Source organism: Notothenia coriiceps, unplaced genomic scaffold, assembly GCF_000735185.1.
Source record: "Notothenia coriiceps isolate Sejong01 unplaced genomic scaffold, NC01 NC01_scaffold00024827, whole genome shotgun sequence".
NCBI classification, from domain to species: Eukaryota; Metazoa; Chordata; class Actinopteri; order Perciformes; family Nototheniidae; genus Notothenia; species Notothenia coriiceps.
In genome coordinates, this window is record NW_011357528.1 from 4758 (window position 1) to 23358 (window position 18601).

Below are 18601 nucleotides of genomic sequence, written 5' to 3' on the forward strand. Positions count from 1 at the left end.
GTAAACTTCTTCTGATTAAGGGGTTCTGGACACTTTGGGCTTCCCAGAAGGACCACGTAATCTGTTCCAGTAATGGGATGGTCTCTCTTATCATCAGGGAGTCTCCCAGCCATTATTATATCATGCTTTGTGTCTTGTTGCTCATCTATGGCAAGCCGTTTGAGTATTTATTCCATATCCTTGATATCAGACGGCAGCTGCCTACACTTTGATTTCACTTGTTGGATATATGGCCACACTAGTTTGGCACTCTGCTTTACTAGTTGAATAAAACATTATTCTAGTCACTCTTTTTCAGCAACTAGTGGCACTTTTGTCCGACTAGTTCCTACATAAGCCTTACTAATGATGCCAGGAGCGGCACTTATAGCACCAAAGTCCCAACTTGTACGCTTTTCGATTAACTAGTGACCCTCTGACCGTACGAGTGTTTCCATCAGGAACAGCTTAGAGCTCTGAGGGAACACACAGACCACTTTGACTCCGATCTCTACTCTCTAAAGCTAAGCCAATGACCATTCACAAAGTAGATTAGTTAAAGAAAGCCTACAGCCTTAAAAAGATTAAGAAAACAAACAATAGCTGCAGCTCCCCATTGAAATCAGGACAGCAGAAAGCTTACACGTCTTCCGGGGCAGACTGAAAACTCATCTCTTTCGACTTCGAGCGATAGAATTACTAACAAAGCACTTATATACTAATAAAGGACTGGCTTATCTAAAGCCAGTTGAGTAGCACTTGAAATGTTTGGCTCTATGAAACCTGATGTACTTGTATGATTCTGTTTTCTTCTAGTTTGTATCTTCTTGGTCGAATGCACTTATTGTAAGTCGCTTTGGATAAAAGCGTCAGCTAAATGCAATGTAATGTTTATTTAATTTACCTGTTTTTATTTGTAATCAATTCTGCTACATTTCGGGTATACTTCATGATACCGAATATTTAAAGAGAGTTTTTACTTCTGATAAACTGTGTTTCGATACTATCTAAAACAATTTTCACTTTGGAAAGATTTGAATAAAGTTACTGAAAAGAAAAAACAGGTCAGATTCAACCAGATTTGAACAGAGAATATTGTGCAACTTGAAGGAGGCAACTCGAGGATTAAAGGGTAACTGCACAATTGCTCAAAGTCCTCTTAGCTCGCAACTTGTTACATTCCACAAACTTGTCACACTTCAGCTCTGCAAATATCATGCTATCTATGCCATCATCTGATTAATGTTTACCAACTCTGATTCATCAGCAGGGAAAACATTAATGACAGCGCAAACACTTCAAAGTCACAATAAAAACCACACATCTAATTTATAACATGTCATAGGGACATAGTATCCTTCTTTATAAATAAATTAACAAAAGATTGGAAATATATCATACCAATGACATGATCAAAGCAAGGTCAGGACCAAAATAGAGGCAGTTAAAAGTAAAACAAAATTAAACAAAAGACCAAGCACGAGAGGGGAAATAAATATAATGCATGAGCAAAATTGAAGATTTTTGGATAATATTTTATATAAAAGATTTATATGATTTGATCGATTGATACATTTATTTCGAACAAGTAAAATAAATAATTACAAAACAAAACAGATGTTGCAGTGCATAGTCATGTAAGAGAAATCAAAACAAAAAATGACATTTACAACAACAACAACAACAGCATTAGCAACATAAACAGTGCCACATCTAGTGTTCGAAAAGGAGTGAGAAGAAGTATAATTTATTTAATCTCACCCCCTTGTCCCTAAATGATTTATTTATAATCTATAAGAAGAATCTAAAGAGAATTTCAAGAAATCTTTAAAGAGGAATATGTTGGTATATTAACGTCCCTTTTGTTATGGCTGTTTGGTCTTGTTTTCTTTGCTCTCTTATCTGTTTTATTGCTTCTCTTGTGTTTTATCTCTGCATAACAACTGAAAAATAAGTGTCCACCATAACCAACAGAGACTTATTAATTGAAATTATCCAGAGTGATCCAATAGGTCAATTATTAACTCCCGGAGACACACCTGTCCACCAGTGAGAACAACATATGAACAGCTCACATTACTGTACAACTGTACCACTTAGTGGTCAAAATGAGAAACACATGATCAGGGTGATTGACACACAGATGGAAAGGAATCATTCGGAGTCGACCTCTGTTTTTTATGTAAGTGGAAGTGTGTGTCACATACAGTATACTTAACATATAATACATAGTTTTAGACATTTTCATTATGATCAAATGATATGGGCAACAGGATTTCAATAGTTTTTGACCATTTACAAAACAGATTAAATAAAAGAAAATAAAGAGGTAAAAAAACAAAGCACACGAGCTAGCTAGGTAATGCTAGCTGGTTTTTGCTAGCTGATGAAAGGTTAGTAGGCTATATGTTTTTTAACTTAAAATTAGCTTTTTTTCTTGAGTCCTCTAACATATTAGCAATTTTATTTATTTTACTGCATACAAAGGAAGGGGAGTATTATCAGATTGCAAATGAGAAAAAACAAACACTGACTAAAAGCTAACTATCGTAGCGTAGAAGAGAAGCAGTAGGTCTATCTCTGTTAAACTAGAGGAATTGCAAGACAATAGTTTTCATTTACCTTATAAATCATGTAGGCCTATTTAAACATATTAAATCAAAGATAATTTAATGAACATCATGTGTCGTTGCTGCATGTGTTTTTTTGTATTCATGTTTCTCTGCCTGACTAATTTAGCCTTCAAACTGAACTTCCAATTGTTGTTGTTGTTTGTGTTGTTAAATAACTTCTTAGTTTCCTCCATTATTTTGTGAGGCGGCATTGTGTAATAGTAAGCATTAGTTACATTTGCTTTGAGTAACTAACCGTTGCTTGGCAACACTGTTAAGACTGCAATGGATGGGGATGTGAAACAGGCAAACTGAACAAGTTAAGGTTCAACAATGTACGTCTGTCTTTAACATTATAAACTATGATAACATAGCAGTGTCATTTCAGCAAAAAAAAGCTGAAAATAAATCGAATTAGGCCTGATTTACTTAAAGCAACGTGACTTGTAGCCTAGCCTAGCATAATTAACCTGATTTTGTACGAGGCTAATGTTGTGGTGGAACGTGGAACATTATACACTATCATGTTTCAACTTGTGTTGTCCTTATAAACGAGTAAGTATGACTTTTTCTGAAGGCTGTATTGACACTGGTATGATTTTAAAGTGATTTATAAACGTTAATGTTGGAGAGGAAACAGCATGTCGAGCAGCAGAGCCTGCAGCAACAGCAGCCGTTAGCCGTTTGCGCCGGTTGGAACCAAACCGTCCCTCACATGGTTTCCGGGGAGATTGTATAGCAGTGTTGTTCTTGAACACATCGCCTGCTCCACAGCCCGGACTCCCGGGTAAATTTCTACAGATACAAGACCACAAATTCTTCATCTGTGTCTGTATTTGAATAACTAACAGGTATGTAATCAAGCGTGTGTTATTTGAGGTTACTTTTATCCCCCAAACTACGGTTTGTTTTAGTTTCTGTTAAACTATTTCAGCAGCAGTTGAGAGCTCCAGTCTGCCAGCAGAGACAGAGGAGGGATGTCGCGCGGGTAAGTGTGGGAGACGTTAACGTTGCATTAAATTAAATAAATAATATGAAGTGTGTTTATGCAGTTCGCCAGGTAGACATGTCTCACAGCTGTATTAATTATAATGTAACCATCAATACAGCTGTACATCAAGTGGCTACATTGCTACATTATATGAGAGTGTGAGTGAGACGAGTGTTTCCTCTCTTTCATGTCCTATGTTCTGTTGTGTCGTGGTAGTGAGCTGGAAAAGCTGGACCCGGCTGTTTTCCAGAAGCAGTTGCACAGTCTGGAATTTAGGTAGGCATGAATTTGTTATCCCTACTGTAATGTCAGCTAACTTTCTCCATTGTTATCATCTCAAACTCCTTATTTGTTCGCCACTAAAAAGTGTGCATTTGCGGACACAATGCCCCGCTAGAGGCGCCCTACTTAAGTAACAGTCAACGTTTCCTAAAGCGTGCTCATGATACTATGTAGCCAAGTTAGCTAGCTTGAAGTTACAGTCAAGTTTTGTTATAAGTTAATTGGTTGAAATACCATTTTTTGATTATTTGTCCCAATAATTTTGTCTTGAGAGTTGCTAAACGCACTGTTGAGATATAAATGACAACGATGTGTATGTAAGTCGAGAGTAACTGTTTGGTTTAACAGATTCTGTTAGCTGCTAAGCTATGTCAACTTTTCTATGGACAGTTAAGCTATCACGATTCTGCGCAGCACAACATGCTTGCTTGTTGAAAATGTTGTAGGACGTGAAAAAGAAAAACACAAGCTTTCAACAGACGGAACATTTACAGGCTAGGCAAAAAAACGTAGTTTGTTATTTGTATTTTGTATATGAAAAATGTAATTGCAAATGCCTGTTTTCAAAGCAGCAGTAGCAATTCGGTTTTCTTTTTTCAATGGTAAAGAATAGAAGATTAAAACGGGACATTATGCGTTTCTAATGTTTTAAATGTGAGCCACACAAAGCTGCAGAAACGCCTCTATCATGCAGTCCAATTCAACATCTCTGCAAACTACACAACCTTTGATAAACAGTGGCAGATTGATCACTTCATAATTTGTATTGCATAAGGTAATAATATGTTTGATATTGACTTAATAAAGTGGTGATTTGCATCGGCCAGTACTCTGCGTTGCTTTTACCATAGACTTTGATGCTTTCTTGCAGTGACATATCTGTTTTTGCATCACTTTCTGAAACATCTTATGGTACACCAATGCAACATGATATGAATTATTATTTCTAAAATTGACATTCAAACTCAATTGCACCAATATAAAGTCCATATCAACTATGTCTTATGTTGATATCAATGATCACTTGAGAGACAGTAGATAGTGATTGCTATGTCACTATTAATAAACGTCATATATTGAAACCCAGTTATACATGTTTACATTTCTGTTTTTCTGTGGTTGTAGCATGGACGAAGAAGGGGATAGTAATAAGTGCATTGACACTGACTCGGACGCAGCTGACCAGAAGGATGGTTCGAAGTGTAAAGTCAAATGGACTCAGGAAGAAGTGAGTACAAAGAGGGCTCTGATCCTGATGTCTATATATCAGATATTCATCTGATTACATTATCTGAAGCAACATACTATTATTTCCTTTTTTTTGCTATCATAGCTTCAATGGCCTACATTTTGCAGCATGCTTGCAAAAAGTGCCAACTGAGGCAGTTGTGCAAACTCATGCTTAAGAAATGTAATCACATATGTTTCTATGGATGAGTTTGTTCCGTAGCTACTGGCAAAAGTTATCAGTTTTTAAAATTACTTTAAAATGGTACTGTATCTGAACAGATTTTCTCTTGTGTGCAGGAGGAAAATCTCAAAATCCTGATCAACAATTTTGGAAAAAAAGATTGGAAAACCATTGCAATTTTTTTACCAGTAAGTATTTAGCGGAAACGCAATCAATCCTGTCAGAGAAAATGATTAATGATCAGCTATATGTAAACTTTTAAAGTTTGGTGTGACAAAGTGAGGCCAGGTGTCTTGCAGCATTGTGTCTGTCTATCAGGTTGTGAACATTTAAAAAAAGAAAAATACTAACCAATCGATTGATTTTCCTCTTAAATAATTCAACTGTTTTTCCCTAAAACAAATTGGCTTTTACTTTGGCAGGGGCGGACAGAATCTGACTGTGTGCACCGCTGGAAAAAGCACCTGGATCCTGATTTAGTCAAGGGCTTCTGGACCAAAGAGGAAGATGAAATGGTAAAAAAAAACTACACAGAACATCTGAAACAGACTTAAGACCAGTTTGTTGTAAACGTTGTCACATCTAATTTTGTACTCCTGTGTTAACATATTGAGTTTCTACTATATATCTCTTGACAGATAGTAGAGCTGGTGGGCAAGTACGGCAATAAACAGTGGTCTTTGATTGCCGGGCACCTGAAGGGACGTTTGGGAAAACGGTGCCGTGAGCGCTGGCACAACCACCTCGACCCACTTATCAAAAAGAGCTTATGGACCGATGAAGAAGACCTCATCATCCATAAAGCCCACACCATCTTGGGAAACCGGTGGGCTGAGATTGCCAGGCTGCTCCCTGGAAGGTGGGTTGAGTTGCTGTTATGGATTTGCTGAAGTTTATAAAGAGAGAAATGACCGACATTTTAAATGCATGATTCAGTTGTTATTCTTAAACTAAAGAAATGCATGTAAGAAAGTTTCAGCCTGTTTTGTTTTTCACCAAGACATTTTAATTTATATTTTTTGGTTCCTCTTGCAGGACAGACAATTCTGTGAAAAATCGCTGGAACTCCACCATCAAGCGGAAAGTAGATTTGGGCTTGTACAAAGACCTAGCTGACAGCATTTCCCTTGATATTCAGAACTTTGTGGAAGGAGAGGTACAGTACTTATTAAGTTTAGCACATACTATAAAAGGCTTATCGTTTTTCAACATTCACAGCCATTTTCATGTTTTTTTTCTCAATAATTTCTTAGGGGGAACATTTGAATATACATTTCTATAATATTTAATGATTACTTATATACTCTAACATTATGTGGGCTCAAGGCTCGACATTAACGACTGCCCGATGGCCCGAAGCAATCTAGAATTTAGCTCTGGCAATGAAGCCTCACCTGTTGGTTGCCCGATCGGGCAATCTATTATGGTAATTGTGGAGACGTGTCAGTGCCTGACAGCGGTCAAATCGGTTGGAAAAAGTTGCCAAAAGTCGGTCAACCAGTCTTTCTTCATGGACGTCGCCATTTTGTGTGCTTCGCGGATGCGCTCGGCTCTTCTCGACTGCTGCTCGGGTCTGCTCGGTCAGCTTCCGGATGAGGGGGCATTCGTTCGACCAACTTCGCGATGTTCGGACTGGCCCTGTCAATACGATTTCTATACAATGGATACTATCCGGACAATTAATCGAATGCAACCACATATTCGCGGGAATTTCAATTTTTTACGGATTCTGATGCTGAATACCTAACGATCAAATCATTTAAAGTCAGTGTATTACAATGTTTCTTAGTCCACCAAAGCCAGGTGAACAACCTGGAAAGACTGAGCCGCAGTCCCCCCCCCCCAAAAAGAGAATCAAAATAACATTATAACATTTTTAACAGGGGCCATAATAGTGTAAATAATGCTTGTTTTGGCAGTTATAATTGAATGTCATTTTTTCTACTTTTTTACATCTGGGAAGGCATTTGCCTTCATCAGATGGAAAGTTTCTAGACCAACAACTTAAAGAGCAACTTGCAGGTTAGAGACATCAGTGAATAAATGTGTAGGAAAATGATGAATACACTAGATTTTCAAAGAAATTGATGTCTCTAACCTGCAAGTTGCTCTTTAAGTTGTTGGTCTAGAAACTTNCAAGAGGTCGAAACCACCCTGAAATAACTGCTTTATACAATTATTAATTACAAACAAATTGAAACATTGTAATACACTGACTTTAAATGATTTGATCGTTAGGTATTCAGCATCAGAATCCGTAAAAAAATTGAAATTCCCGCGAAAATGTGGTTGCATTCGATTCATTGTCCGGGTAGTATTCATTGAATAGAAATCGTATTGACCGGGCCAGCCCGAACATCGCGAAGTTGGTCAAACGAATGCCTCCTCATCCGGAAGCTGACCGAGCAGCAGTCGAGAGGAGCCGAGCGCATCCGCGAAGCACACAAAATGGTGACGTCCATGAAGAAAGACGGGTTGACCGACTTTTGGCAACTTTTTCATCGTTTTCCAACCGATTTGACCGCTGTCAGGCACTGACACGTCTCCACAATTGCCATAATAGATTGCCCGATCGGGCAACCAGCAGGTGAGGCTTCATTGCCCGAGCTAAATACTAGATTGCCTCGGGCCATCGGGCAGTCGTTAATGTTGAGCCCTGCGGTATATGTAGATTAAATACACATAGCCAATGCGTTTTTAGGATGTACACACGGTCCTGGTTATAATTATAGTAGGGATCAAATATAAATATAAAACAAGAAAACTTAAAAAACTTAAGATGAAGGAAGATAGGTGAGATAGTGTTGCAATTAAAGATATTCTGTCATATTTGTAGTCTTCATTGGTGGAAATGGGTGCCCATATATATATAAGTATATATTCAGCAGTAACAAAAAGATCTTGTATGAATCGTGTATGNAAGTCAGTGTATTACAATGTTTCAATTTGTTTGTAATTAATAATTGTATAAAGCAGTTATTTCAGGGTGGTTTCGACCTCTTGCCAATTCTTAATTTCTAATAAGCCGGCCAGTGTACACTCAAGGTCTCCCAGACTAACAGTAGATAACATTACAAACATTTTTAACAAAGGGCCATAATAGGTTAAATAATGTTTGTTTTGGCAGATATAACTGAATGTAATGTTTTCTACTTTTTTACATCTGATGAAGGCATTTGCCTTCAACAGATGGAAAGTGTCTTGACCAACAACTTAAGTATTTCTTATAGCTATGCAGGGCATGCAAGCGAGCAAACACAAACAAGAACTCATGCAAACAAACAAGTGAAATGAAGAATACAATTGAAATTGTACAATATAATATTGTGGTGGTTCATCTTATAATTCAGTCTATAGAATGCACCAGACAGCATCTAAGACCTGCAAAAATCTAAATGTTCTAGGGGGAGGCCCCCCAAATCCTTGGTGCATCATTACGTCCTCGCGCATTTTTCAGGGCAATCTCTATTGGGCTCAGGGCCATCTGTAAATGAGCTTAGATGGCCCACAGGGCCATCTCCCAAAATCCTTAATGTCATGCACTGGGGCTGTTCAGATTATGGAAGGAAAATGTGTTTTGTGGTTATTTTATAATATTTTGCTACAAAGACACTATTGTGCTCAACTCGTATATTGTTTTACAGTTGGACTTCAAATGTGACGTTGTATTAGACACTGAACCAGTAACTCCAAAAGTGGTAAGCTATTTATGATGGTTATATTTTTTGCTATTTAACTTTTACCGACTGAAAGACATTAAAATGTTGTAGAGCTACTTCAGTTACATTACAATAAAGCAGCTCCCAAACAGAGCCACGACAATAATAACCAGATAACATTTTATGGGTGGTCTGGGATGCATGTTATCAAATAAAATGTATATTTTTTTCGGTGATGCTTCCAGATGCCAAGCTTGTTTTTTTTGCTTACTCTTTGTTTTTCTGCAGATAAGGCCAGAAAAAGAAAAGAAGCAGGAGTGTCAGAAGAAAGTCAGACCGAAGACGCCCACTCCGCTTCCACAGACTGTAGCATCCATGAGTCCCTCCTTGCCCCGCAGTTCAAGTTCCAGTCCCAGCTCGAGCTCAAGTGCTGCTCCGGCACCTGCGCCAGTGGAACAGAAACAGTTTGTGACTGCAGCACTGAGGATGATCGCGGAGGACATGCTGCCACTCAGGTGAATTGTAGCGCTAGTGGCTGATAGTGTCCTTGCTGGATTTGTTAGTTTGTTAAACTAAGTTTACTTTACCAAGTCAGATAAATCCTTTCGTGGGTCTACCTTCTGTAGTTCATGTTATATGTGTCCCCTGACTTTGAATTACCGCATCAGAATACACATTTTCTAATCTGTTGGGCAAAGCAAATGTACTTAAATATACACATCCAACCACTAGTCTTGTTAATGCATTTGCATCCATTATTTAAAATGCACTTTACCAATGTTCCTTCACTTTATTCCCCACAGTTTTATTGAAGGTGCAGGCTTCAGGTCCTTCATGAGTACCGTCCGGCCTGAATGCAACAAGCTGTCCCAGCGTGTCATGGGCCTACAACTCTATGATGATGTGGAGAGAACCATCAAGCCTCAGCTCATTCGTGACCTTAAAGCTTGCCTTGCCAAATCCAAAGATGGTGAGAGCGCCATTCACGTGACCTTTGACCTTTGGGCAGGGGATGATGCCCATCCAGTGGAGGATCCCATAGTCGTGGTGCAGCTCCACTTTGTCAGTGAGTCCTGGCAGATCCGCCGTCCCATTGTGGCCTTCCGCCACCTCAGCCACAAAAACCTCAGCACGGCTGTGGCCAGGGAGCTTGAAGGTGTTCTGCTGAGCTACGGCATATTTCCTCGCAGCATCGGCTACGTCCTCACCAACCAGGCCAAAGAAACCCTGGCCGGGAACAGTTTGTTCTGCGACTATAAGATCATGTGCTCATCCAGCAGGGGAGAACCAGATGGAGATGAGATGGTGTCATTTCTGTCGAACCAGATGCCTGGAACAGAATCCCCTTTTTCAGAGCTACAGATTGGGAACAGGGCCACCTGTGTGGCCCAAACATTGCAGCTTGTGATTAAAGAGGCACTGCAGAACTCCAGGGTTGTGGAAAATGTAATCTCCCAGGTCCACAACGTGGTGGCTTTTTTTAGGAGCAGCGCCTACTGGAGCGAGGTAGGAGAAATTAATTCTTGCAAGTGTAATTTACCCTGTATTATTATATTCTTTTTACAACGGTACATATTTCTGTAACCAAATCAGTTTTTCGGCTTTCAGAGATTTTACATCCAAAGATGAGGTTGTGCCGGCAGTGTGTCTTGTTGAAATGATGTGTTCATTAGGTCTATTCTGTGTATTAAACCTTTCAAATGTATTGTCCTACATCATTTAGGTTTAATCCGATTTTTTGATGAAAAAGCTTGTACATGATATGAAGGATTCATTTTCTTTTTTTCTTGCTGGTGTACAGAAACATTTATTCACCAAAATTATCAAGAAGTAGGATTTTGTTAAATGGTTATTTTAGTTTACTGACATCAGATATATTGAGTATTTAAAGCAGGCACCCGTTAAAAGATTCTGTGCAAATAGTGATGTTTATGCCAATACCGTTTACACTAGCTGGGTGTGGCTGCTGCTGTCCAAATCAAAGGCAAATAAATAAACAACATTTAGCCGGTGCAAAGTTGATGTGACAAACGGATAAACAGGGGCAAATGTCATCTTATTCACTGATAAGACAATGTCTGACAAAAATGCTAATATCAGCTAAATGTGCTATTTGAGGTGAGACAGCTTATACAAACATTACTGTTATACATATTTTAAATTCTATCGGAGATCTGACATTTTTTTGTTTGCAGCAACCGAGAGAGTATACTTTCCTGATTATTATTTTCTTTAACTTGTTTTGAATCTTTTATTTGTTTAGGTTTTGATGAAGGAGTGCAACGTGTCCCTGTGCCCTTCCTCCAGTAGCTGTCGCTGGAACTCCATGATGCTGTCTTTACGGCGTATGGTGCAGGAGTCCACCTGGAGTGCCATCATGACTCTCTTAGCTCAGGCTCGCATAGAGGCCAACGACACAGCCAGTGTCCCGCCTTTGGTCATGGCCAAGAGGGAGCAAGTGATCGACATCCTGGGTCTTCTTGAGCCTTTTGAGGAGGCCTTGCAGGTAAAAGAGAAAGTAGATTTCATGGATGTGTTGGATCATATTTCATAATAAATTGCACTTGTATATGTTTTTTAAAAACCCGAACATTACTTGAGCGATTTGGTCACAAATCCTTTCCTATTTATACTTGCATTTCCAGTTTCCTTTACTTTCTTGTTGTAATTTATTTCTGAAATGGTGGAAAATAATGATGCAGACGGCTTAAGAAGAAATATGAAGTAATACGCATTGAAACTTACTATCTTTTTAATATCTACTATCATTAGTACATTCAGCCCAGATTTAAGTATAAGATACTTTCTTTGTGAATACCTTTTAGAAATATTATGTACATGTATGGAAATACAGTAGTGTTGTCAGTAAAAGATTATGTGAGATAATTTCCTTTTTGCTTCTTCTTAACCAGGTACTGCAAGGAAATGGAGTGACTTTTTCTTTCATCATACCGTCCCTCATCGGCCTTGATAAGGCTCTGGAGAGCCTCGTCACTAACTACACCCACTTCAACAAGGCCCTGCGCACTGGCCTCCACACACACTTCCAGTCCATGATTCAACAGAAGGACATGATAATAGCTGCTGTGCTCGACCCGAGGATCAAACTGCAGGTATTGAAATAAAGCAGTGCTTTTATGTTGTGCTTTATGTATTGCATCAAATGGCATCTTGTACATTTGAATGGAAGTGTTTATATTGAGCGCTCTGTTACTCCTCTGAGGATCTGCACCCAGAATCTGAACTCTCATCCTCGCTTGAATGTTTTTTTCTCAGCCGTTTCCTGATGCCAAACAGGAGGTGGACATCACAGGTTTCCTATCGCCACCACCAAAGCATCTGGCGCGCACCATTGTGGAAGCCGCAGTGGAAAGCATGGGGGCCTCAGCATCTCCCCCTGTTGAGGCAGATAAAGACCAGACAAGCAAAGAGGTCAACCAGCAGAATGGCGAAGAGAAGAGCCAAGACAGCGTGACGATGGAGGTATCTAGTGGCAGCTCCGACGACAACAACTCCGACGGACTCAGCGGGAACAACCTCAAGCGTAAGTCCATCTTCAACTTCCTCCAGCCGGCTGCAAAGAGCATGAAGACATCAGAGCTCGATGTGTACCTATCAGAACCGCTGTGGGAAAGCAACTCCAGCGTGTTGTTCTGGAAATCTGCCACTCGGTTTCCTCTGCTTCAGAGAATCACCAAGAACCTGCTGGCAGTGCCGGCTACCTCGGGGGGCTTCGATCGGCTGTGTCCCATGGCAGCGTGCATCGTGAGAGCCAAGAGGAGCCGCCTGCCATCTCACACCACAGAGAGACTGCTTCTATACAAAAACTCTTTAAAGACCAAGACTGGTAAAAAGCCCAGTGGGGTCACTAAACACTGATTGGTTATGTGACAATTGGGTCTGGTTATTCTGTCCTCCACCACTGATTCTACATACTATGCTTTAAAAAATGAAGGTATCCCCCTCAAATACATGTCTTCAAAACACTGGATTAAACCAACTGAATTCAGCATCATTTGAACATCGCAGCAGTAGTCAACAGCAGCAATATATAATATACTAAAAGTATATTGACAAAGAGTAGCTTGAGGATCTCTTTGGTTAAAATAGCAAGATACTGTAATACAGCACAAACTATTCCTCTGCTAGTGGATTGAGTGAAATGCAACTTCTTTGCTCTTCACATAAAGCAGCTCGACTGCATTCCAACAGTATTGACTTGAGCATAATTTACCGTGTAAAAAATGTTTTCCTGAAATTGTTAAAAAAAAGATGCTACACTCAATAACATTGCTTAAAATCACAACTCTAACATCAGTGTGTGTTTCTGTTTATGCAGCAATTGGATAATAATTGCTCTAGGCAGGTAAATCAGCATGCATGGCTTCTCAGTACCCTAAGGCAAAATGTACAGTGCATTTTCTACATTTTTGGAATCCATTTTTGTCCCTTCCTTGTTATTTATGCTGTGTGTTTATGCAAGTGCAGATATACTGTGTATTTGGTCACCTGGAAGTACATTGAACAAGCTTTTTGTTGAAAGCCATGTTTATTTTCTTAGTCTTTCTCAAATTGTTTATATTTTTCTGTTTTTGGTCAGCGATGCTTGAAAGGTGCCCTTAATTAAATGTTTTCTCAAGAGTCTTGTTGATGAACTGTTTCTGATCTTAACTGAATTGTAACTTGTGATGGGGGATCAATGGGAAAGATAATTCTGAACTAAAGTTCACATTGAATGACAGCTAACTGATGTATTGCAGCGATGATCGTCCATATTGTACCAATAATATAATAATAACACCAGTGTGAACTTAAATCCTGTGATTTTGCATATCTCCACATGGACATATCATTTTTATGAAATAATAAAGCTATGTTCTCTTCAGTTTCCTGTCCCTCACATCCATTTCTACTGCCACTTTCTGCATTTCAGTAACAATATAACTTCATTTTGTAATGACCTGGGAACTGTCACTCTAAAAGGTGATAGTTGATCATTTAATTTTGAGTGATTTATCCCCAGCACCCCTGACTTAAGGTGGAATGAAATCTATCAACCAAGAGAAGAAATTATTATTTCAATACCAAGGAGGCTTTTGGAAATGTCCATTAAAATTACATTTTCAATTCTCCTGTAATTTAAACATTTATCAAATATTTTAATGGATAGTTTATAAGTTTTATATATACAATCTAGGGTATTTATGGTAAGAAGGTAAGGCATTATCATGTCATTTAGAAGTAAGGTATACAAGTGGATATGTTCTATTTGATTAGCAACCTTTGATAAATTATATCAATAAAATAAACCAATGTCTGGTCATTCAATTATTTTAATTTTATTAAGATGTCTTTCTTTTATTTGTTTTTTGCTTTTCTTCGTTGCACTAATAATGTGTATATCATAAAAAGTGCCGTAATATTATTATTTTTCAGATGCCATCGTTGATTGGCTGCCCCGGCATTCCTACGTCAGACCAAAACAGTGCCTCAAAGGTAGTACTTCCGGTGTCACGAGCTTTCCTCTGCCATGTGGATGGTGGGAAAACAATCTTGAAGTTGGTCTTATAAAAACGTGTTTGAGAAGTAGAACAAAGCTGACCAGAAGAGCGAAAGGTCCTTTAGGAGGAGGAATGTCTCCGGTCAGGTGTAAAAAGAGAAACATTTGAAAGTAGGTAAAGTAGTCTGAGTCGTTAACTAGCTAAAAGTGGCCATGGCTCTGTACGTGAAAGCCGCAGAAATCCTGGACAAAGCTGAGAAGAAGCAGGGCGCTTTGAAAACTCTGGTCTACGACAGCAAATTTGAGAACATCAAACCATTGTTCGCTCTGGTTTTGGAGACCCAGAAGTTTTCCTCAGTCCTGGAGGAAATTATCGTTTCCTCCAAGCTGCTCAAGCAGACCAAGATGCGCATGAACCTGGCCAAGGTGCTGGTGTTCGACCTGCTGATAGGCCAGGGGCTGAAGTGCGGAGGAGCCTGGAAGACCATGATGATAAAGCACCGCGCCCGGCTGCAGTCGGTGCTGGCCCGTATGAAGGTGAAGCAGAAGGTCAGCAAGAATGAGGACCTGCTCCCGGCCAGCGTCAAGCAAGTGCTCGCGGAAAATCTGCCCAGGTATGTGCGTGTGAACACCGTGAAGACCACCGTGGAGGATGCTGTGGACTATCTGAAGAGGGATGGCTTCTCCTACCTGGGACAGGCGTCCAGGCTGGAGGACTTAACCCTGAAGGAGAAATACTTTGTGATGGACATGCATCTGCCAGAGCTGCTGGTCTTCCCTCCTAACACTGACTTCCACGACCACTTCCTGTATAAGGCCGGCCACATCATTTTGCAGGACAAAGCCAGCTGCCTCCCTGCTTACCTCCTCAACCCCCCGGCTGGTGCACATATCATCGATGCTTGTGCCGCCCCGGGCAACAAAACCAGCCACCTGGCAGCCATCATGAAGAACAAGGGCAAGCTGTTTGCCTTTGACTTGGATGCCAAGCGTCTGTCCACCATGGCCACTCTCCTGCTCAGATCCGGGGTCACCTGTCATCAGCTGGCCAACCAGGACTTCTTGAAGGTGGACCCTGACAGCCCGCAGTTTAAAGATGTTGAATACGTCCTGCTGGATCCTTCCTGCAGTGGATCAGGTAGAATATCATCCTTTACATCCCCAATTAAGGAAGGTGACCTTAGTTGTATAGTTTTATGATGTATACATCATACAATCATATATGATCACAATCTCCCTTGAGCAACACAGCTTTTAATATAAACCGTGTTGGTGTTCATCATATCCCCTGAGTCACCACTGCATCCATCTTGTAACATCATCATCTCAGCTGACTGGAGATTATTTGATACCACATATTCATGTCCAATGATGCAACGAGAGTTTTTCAGGGACATTTTAGGATAAAATCATCAGGTACTCCAGGGATTTGGCCCGTATCGGAACGACACATCATCCCTATAGCTACACGCAGTTAGGTTGACTAAATCTTCCCAGCCAAGCTCATTGGGTTGGAGTCAGATTCCTTATGTTTATTTGTTTCATATTTTACCAGTATATTCCCTCTTGTCTGCAGTGTCTGGGTTCCTAGCACTATCTATGGAATTACAGTTTTTTGATATTATGGTGGCTTGTTACTTACCGGTTTCATTTAAATAACAGTTTGAATCCCGAAGAGGTCAAAATATCCATTATTATACAAGAAAACATATTTTAAAATATTTGTTATAGTTTTATTAAAGGTCCAAATATCAAGCAGAACGTTTAACTTTATTTTTGTAGTTTTCCATTAACCACCCAATGACTACTATACAAAAGCACGTGACTGTATTTGAGTAGAAACACTGGCTGCACCTTGACCAGTTGCGACTCAAGGTGCTTTGTTCGCATTGTACGGGATTATTATATTGTTGTTTATATTGTTTAATTCAAATTAAAGTCAACTTCCTTTCTGAATATCCCCATGTTAATGTCCCTGACAACCTGAATGAAATAAAAATATTTGTACACATTTTAATAATCAGCATGCTCTACATGCAATAGTAGGATTTCAATATAATTTCTAAAACCTATGTGTCCTCCAGGCATGGTGTGTCTCCGGGACGATGCGTCCTCTGCTGACCAGGAGAAGGTTAAGGCTCGTCTGGCCGCCCTGGCCTGCTTCCAGCTGCGCTGTCTCAACCACGGCCTGAAGTTCCCTCGCCTGAAGCGCCTGGTGTACTCCACCTGCTCCATCCACAGCCAGGAGAACGAGGGAGTCGTAGCGGCCTGTCTGCAGGAGAACCCCGGCTTCAGGTAGCAATAGTACATTTTCACTAACTAATAACAAACTCAGTGATGTTTGTGTACCTGCAAATATTTGATCATAGGCTTTCCCTATTATTCCTTTATATTTGCTGTTTGGGACACGTCTTTTGTGGCTCCTCCTTGATTGAACTTTTAGTTTGAACTCTGATAAGGTGTGTTTTATCCTTCAGGTTGGTTAATCTGCTGTCTCAGTGGCCTGAACGAGGCCTGGAGCCGCTCACTCAGTGTCTCCGAGCCAACCCTGCAAAAACCCGCACCCACGGCTTCTTCGTGGCTCTGCTGGAGAAACACAACGGGGCTGGGAGAAAGAAGCAGGAGCCATTAGTTCAGATAAGGTGAATACTGGGGTGTCATGTAAAGTTAAATATATATTGATGTTTCAACTCTTATTGTCGTAGTTTTGAAAATAGTGTTTACATGCAAATGTTTCACACATGTAGAAAATATAATGCAGTTTTGATGTCTTTATTTTGATGAATGGAAATGATCCAGACTACATTTTGGGCATTCATTCCACTCTAATTGAATATATGTAGCTATTTCTTTTTGGTTTACAATTGTATTTTCTTCTGTGCTTCAGTGATCCTCCTGTCACAATCAGCGAGGCTGTGAATGAAGCAGAGAAGCAGGAGCCAGCGGTTCAGATAAGGTAAATACTATGGGGTCAAGTTATTGTCTTGGTTTCTAAAATACTGTAATTGGGTCATGGTTGCTCAGAATAAGTAATTCGGCAGTGGCACTTCGCTCTGGCCCTCTCCAGATGCATGTATTCTTTTATTACATAATTGATTTCTGAAATTAGAGGTTGACTTTAGTTGTCTGCTCTGTCACAGCGCTCAGGAGGCGACACCACCCATCCCCTCCACCCGTCGGAAGAGGCCTGCAGCTTCAGAGACGGAGGACAAACAGACTCCTGCAGCTGATCAGGCTGACGGTACACCCAGCAAGAAGAGAAAGAGGAAGAAAAAGAAGAAGAAGAAGAAGAAGAAGAAAGTGGAAACGGTAGAAACGGTGGAAACAGTGAAAACAGTGGAGTGATAGAAGAAACAAGATGGGACTGCTACAGCATGTAATGTGGAGGGAATGCTCTATTAAGAAGGGCTCTGTTGATGTGTGGAATGTAACAGAAAAGTAAAGATTATTTTTTACTGTATCACGTCTCTGTGTTTTATTTAAGATTGATTGAACTTCTCTTCAACATGTTCAGGTGTTTTGTTTTCCACAGAGAAATGTACGTTTCTATCCAGTAGGGGGCAGTAAGCCAACAGCCTATTAGCTGAAGAAGTTCAATATCCGTCTAAACAGAGTCACCTATTGGTTGAATCACTCGAGGCTTTTTATAACACTTACGCAAAAATGTTTTGTAACTGTTCCCCGTGTTGTTGAGAACTGAGGAGCTGTTTCGGATACGTCTTGTAGGAAACATAAAGTAAGTAATTTGTATAAATGTTGCTGATTTATATGTTTCCACCCTGTAGTATTAAACGGCTTAACGCGTTAAATTGACTGACAACTCTCATGAATGAAAAACATGTGATGCCTTGCACCGTGGAAGACAGCTGATTTGTGTTCATACCGCAGGCCGCCCCTAGTAGCTCTTCCCCGGCTCAAACCGCAGGATGTCCCCGGTGCCCAAAGTGAGACTGTCCGGAGGTCTGGAGATCTGCCGGGTGCTGAACGGGATGTGGCAGGTGTCCGGGGCTCACGGAGCCGTGAATAATCCCAAAGCAGGTAAACACTAATATGGTGGAAATATAGCAGAAAAAATTAAAGCTATACGTTTTGTTGAATTATTGTGGAAAGGGTCACTGGGTTGGAATTGAAAGAAAAAAAAACACCCTATACAGATTTGTGTAGATG

At 40.1% G+C, this 18601-nt stretch overlaps 2 protein-coding genes across 5 annotated transcripts; both read left to right on the top strand.

The window, feature by feature from the left end:
• Positions 1-3282: 3282 nt before the first annotated feature.
• Positions 3283-13817, top strand: mybl2a (v-myb avian myeloblastosis viral oncogene homolog-like 2a). 4 transcript variants are annotated; one of them, XM_010783194.1, is made up of 14 exons: positions 3283-3442; positions 3529-3579; positions 3799-3858; positions 4990-5092; positions 5392-5463; positions 5698-5790; positions 5914-6134; positions 6311-6431; positions 8920-8973; positions 9223-9449; positions 9738-10440; positions 11198-11440; positions 11847-12047; positions 12211-13817. In XM_010783194.1, exons 2-14 carry the CDS (start codon positions 3569-3571, stop codon positions 12811-12813), a joined length of 2712 nt encoding a protein of 903 aa, XP_010781496.1. In that variant the 5' UTR covers positions 3283-3442; positions 3529-3568; the 3' UTR covers positions 12814-13817. The 4 variants fall into 4 exon arrangements, with proteins under 4 accessions (XP_010781496.1, XP_010781497.1, XP_010781495.1 ...); XM_010783193.1 differs by having other exon boundaries at positions 3284-3442; positions 3526-3579; XM_010783195.1 differs by lacking the exon at positions 8920-8973 and having other exon boundaries at positions 3526-3579.
• A 605-nt stretch (positions 13818-14422) lies between these two features.
• nsun5 (NOP2/Sun RNA methyltransferase 5) lies at positions 14423-17913 on the top strand. The gene is made up of 5 exons (XM_010783197.1): positions 14423-15572; positions 16519-16729; positions 16912-17076; positions 17322-17390; positions 17575-17913. Exons 1-5 carry the CDS (start codon positions 14648-14650, stop codon positions 17777-17779), a joined length of 1575 nt encoding a protein of 524 aa, XP_010781499.1. The 5' UTR covers positions 14423-14647; the 3' UTR covers positions 17780-17913.
• Positions 17914-18601: the final 688 nt, after the last annotated feature.

Coding starts and splice junctions, on each gene's coding strand:
- mybl2a (XM_010783194.1), top strand. Junction 5,464..5,697: donor CCATTGCAATTTTTTTACCA/GTAAGTATTTAG, acceptor TTACTTTGGCAG/GGGCGGACAGAATCTGACTG. Junction 6,432..8,919: donor AGAACTTTGTGGAAGGAGAG/GTACAGTACTTA, acceptor ATTGTTTTACAG/TTGGACTTCAAATGTGACGT.
- nsun5 (XM_010783197.1), top strand. CDS start 14,648: ATGGCTCTGTACGTGAAAGCCGCAGAAATCCTGGACAAAGCTGAGAAG. Junction 16,730..16,911: donor CAGGAGAACCCCGGCTTCAG/GTAGCAATAGTA, acceptor TTTATCCTTCAG/GTTGGTTAATCTGCTGTCTC. Junction 17,077..17,321: donor GAGCCATTAGTTCAGATAAG/GTGAATACTGGG, acceptor TCTGTGCTTCAG/TGATCCTCCTGTCACAATCA.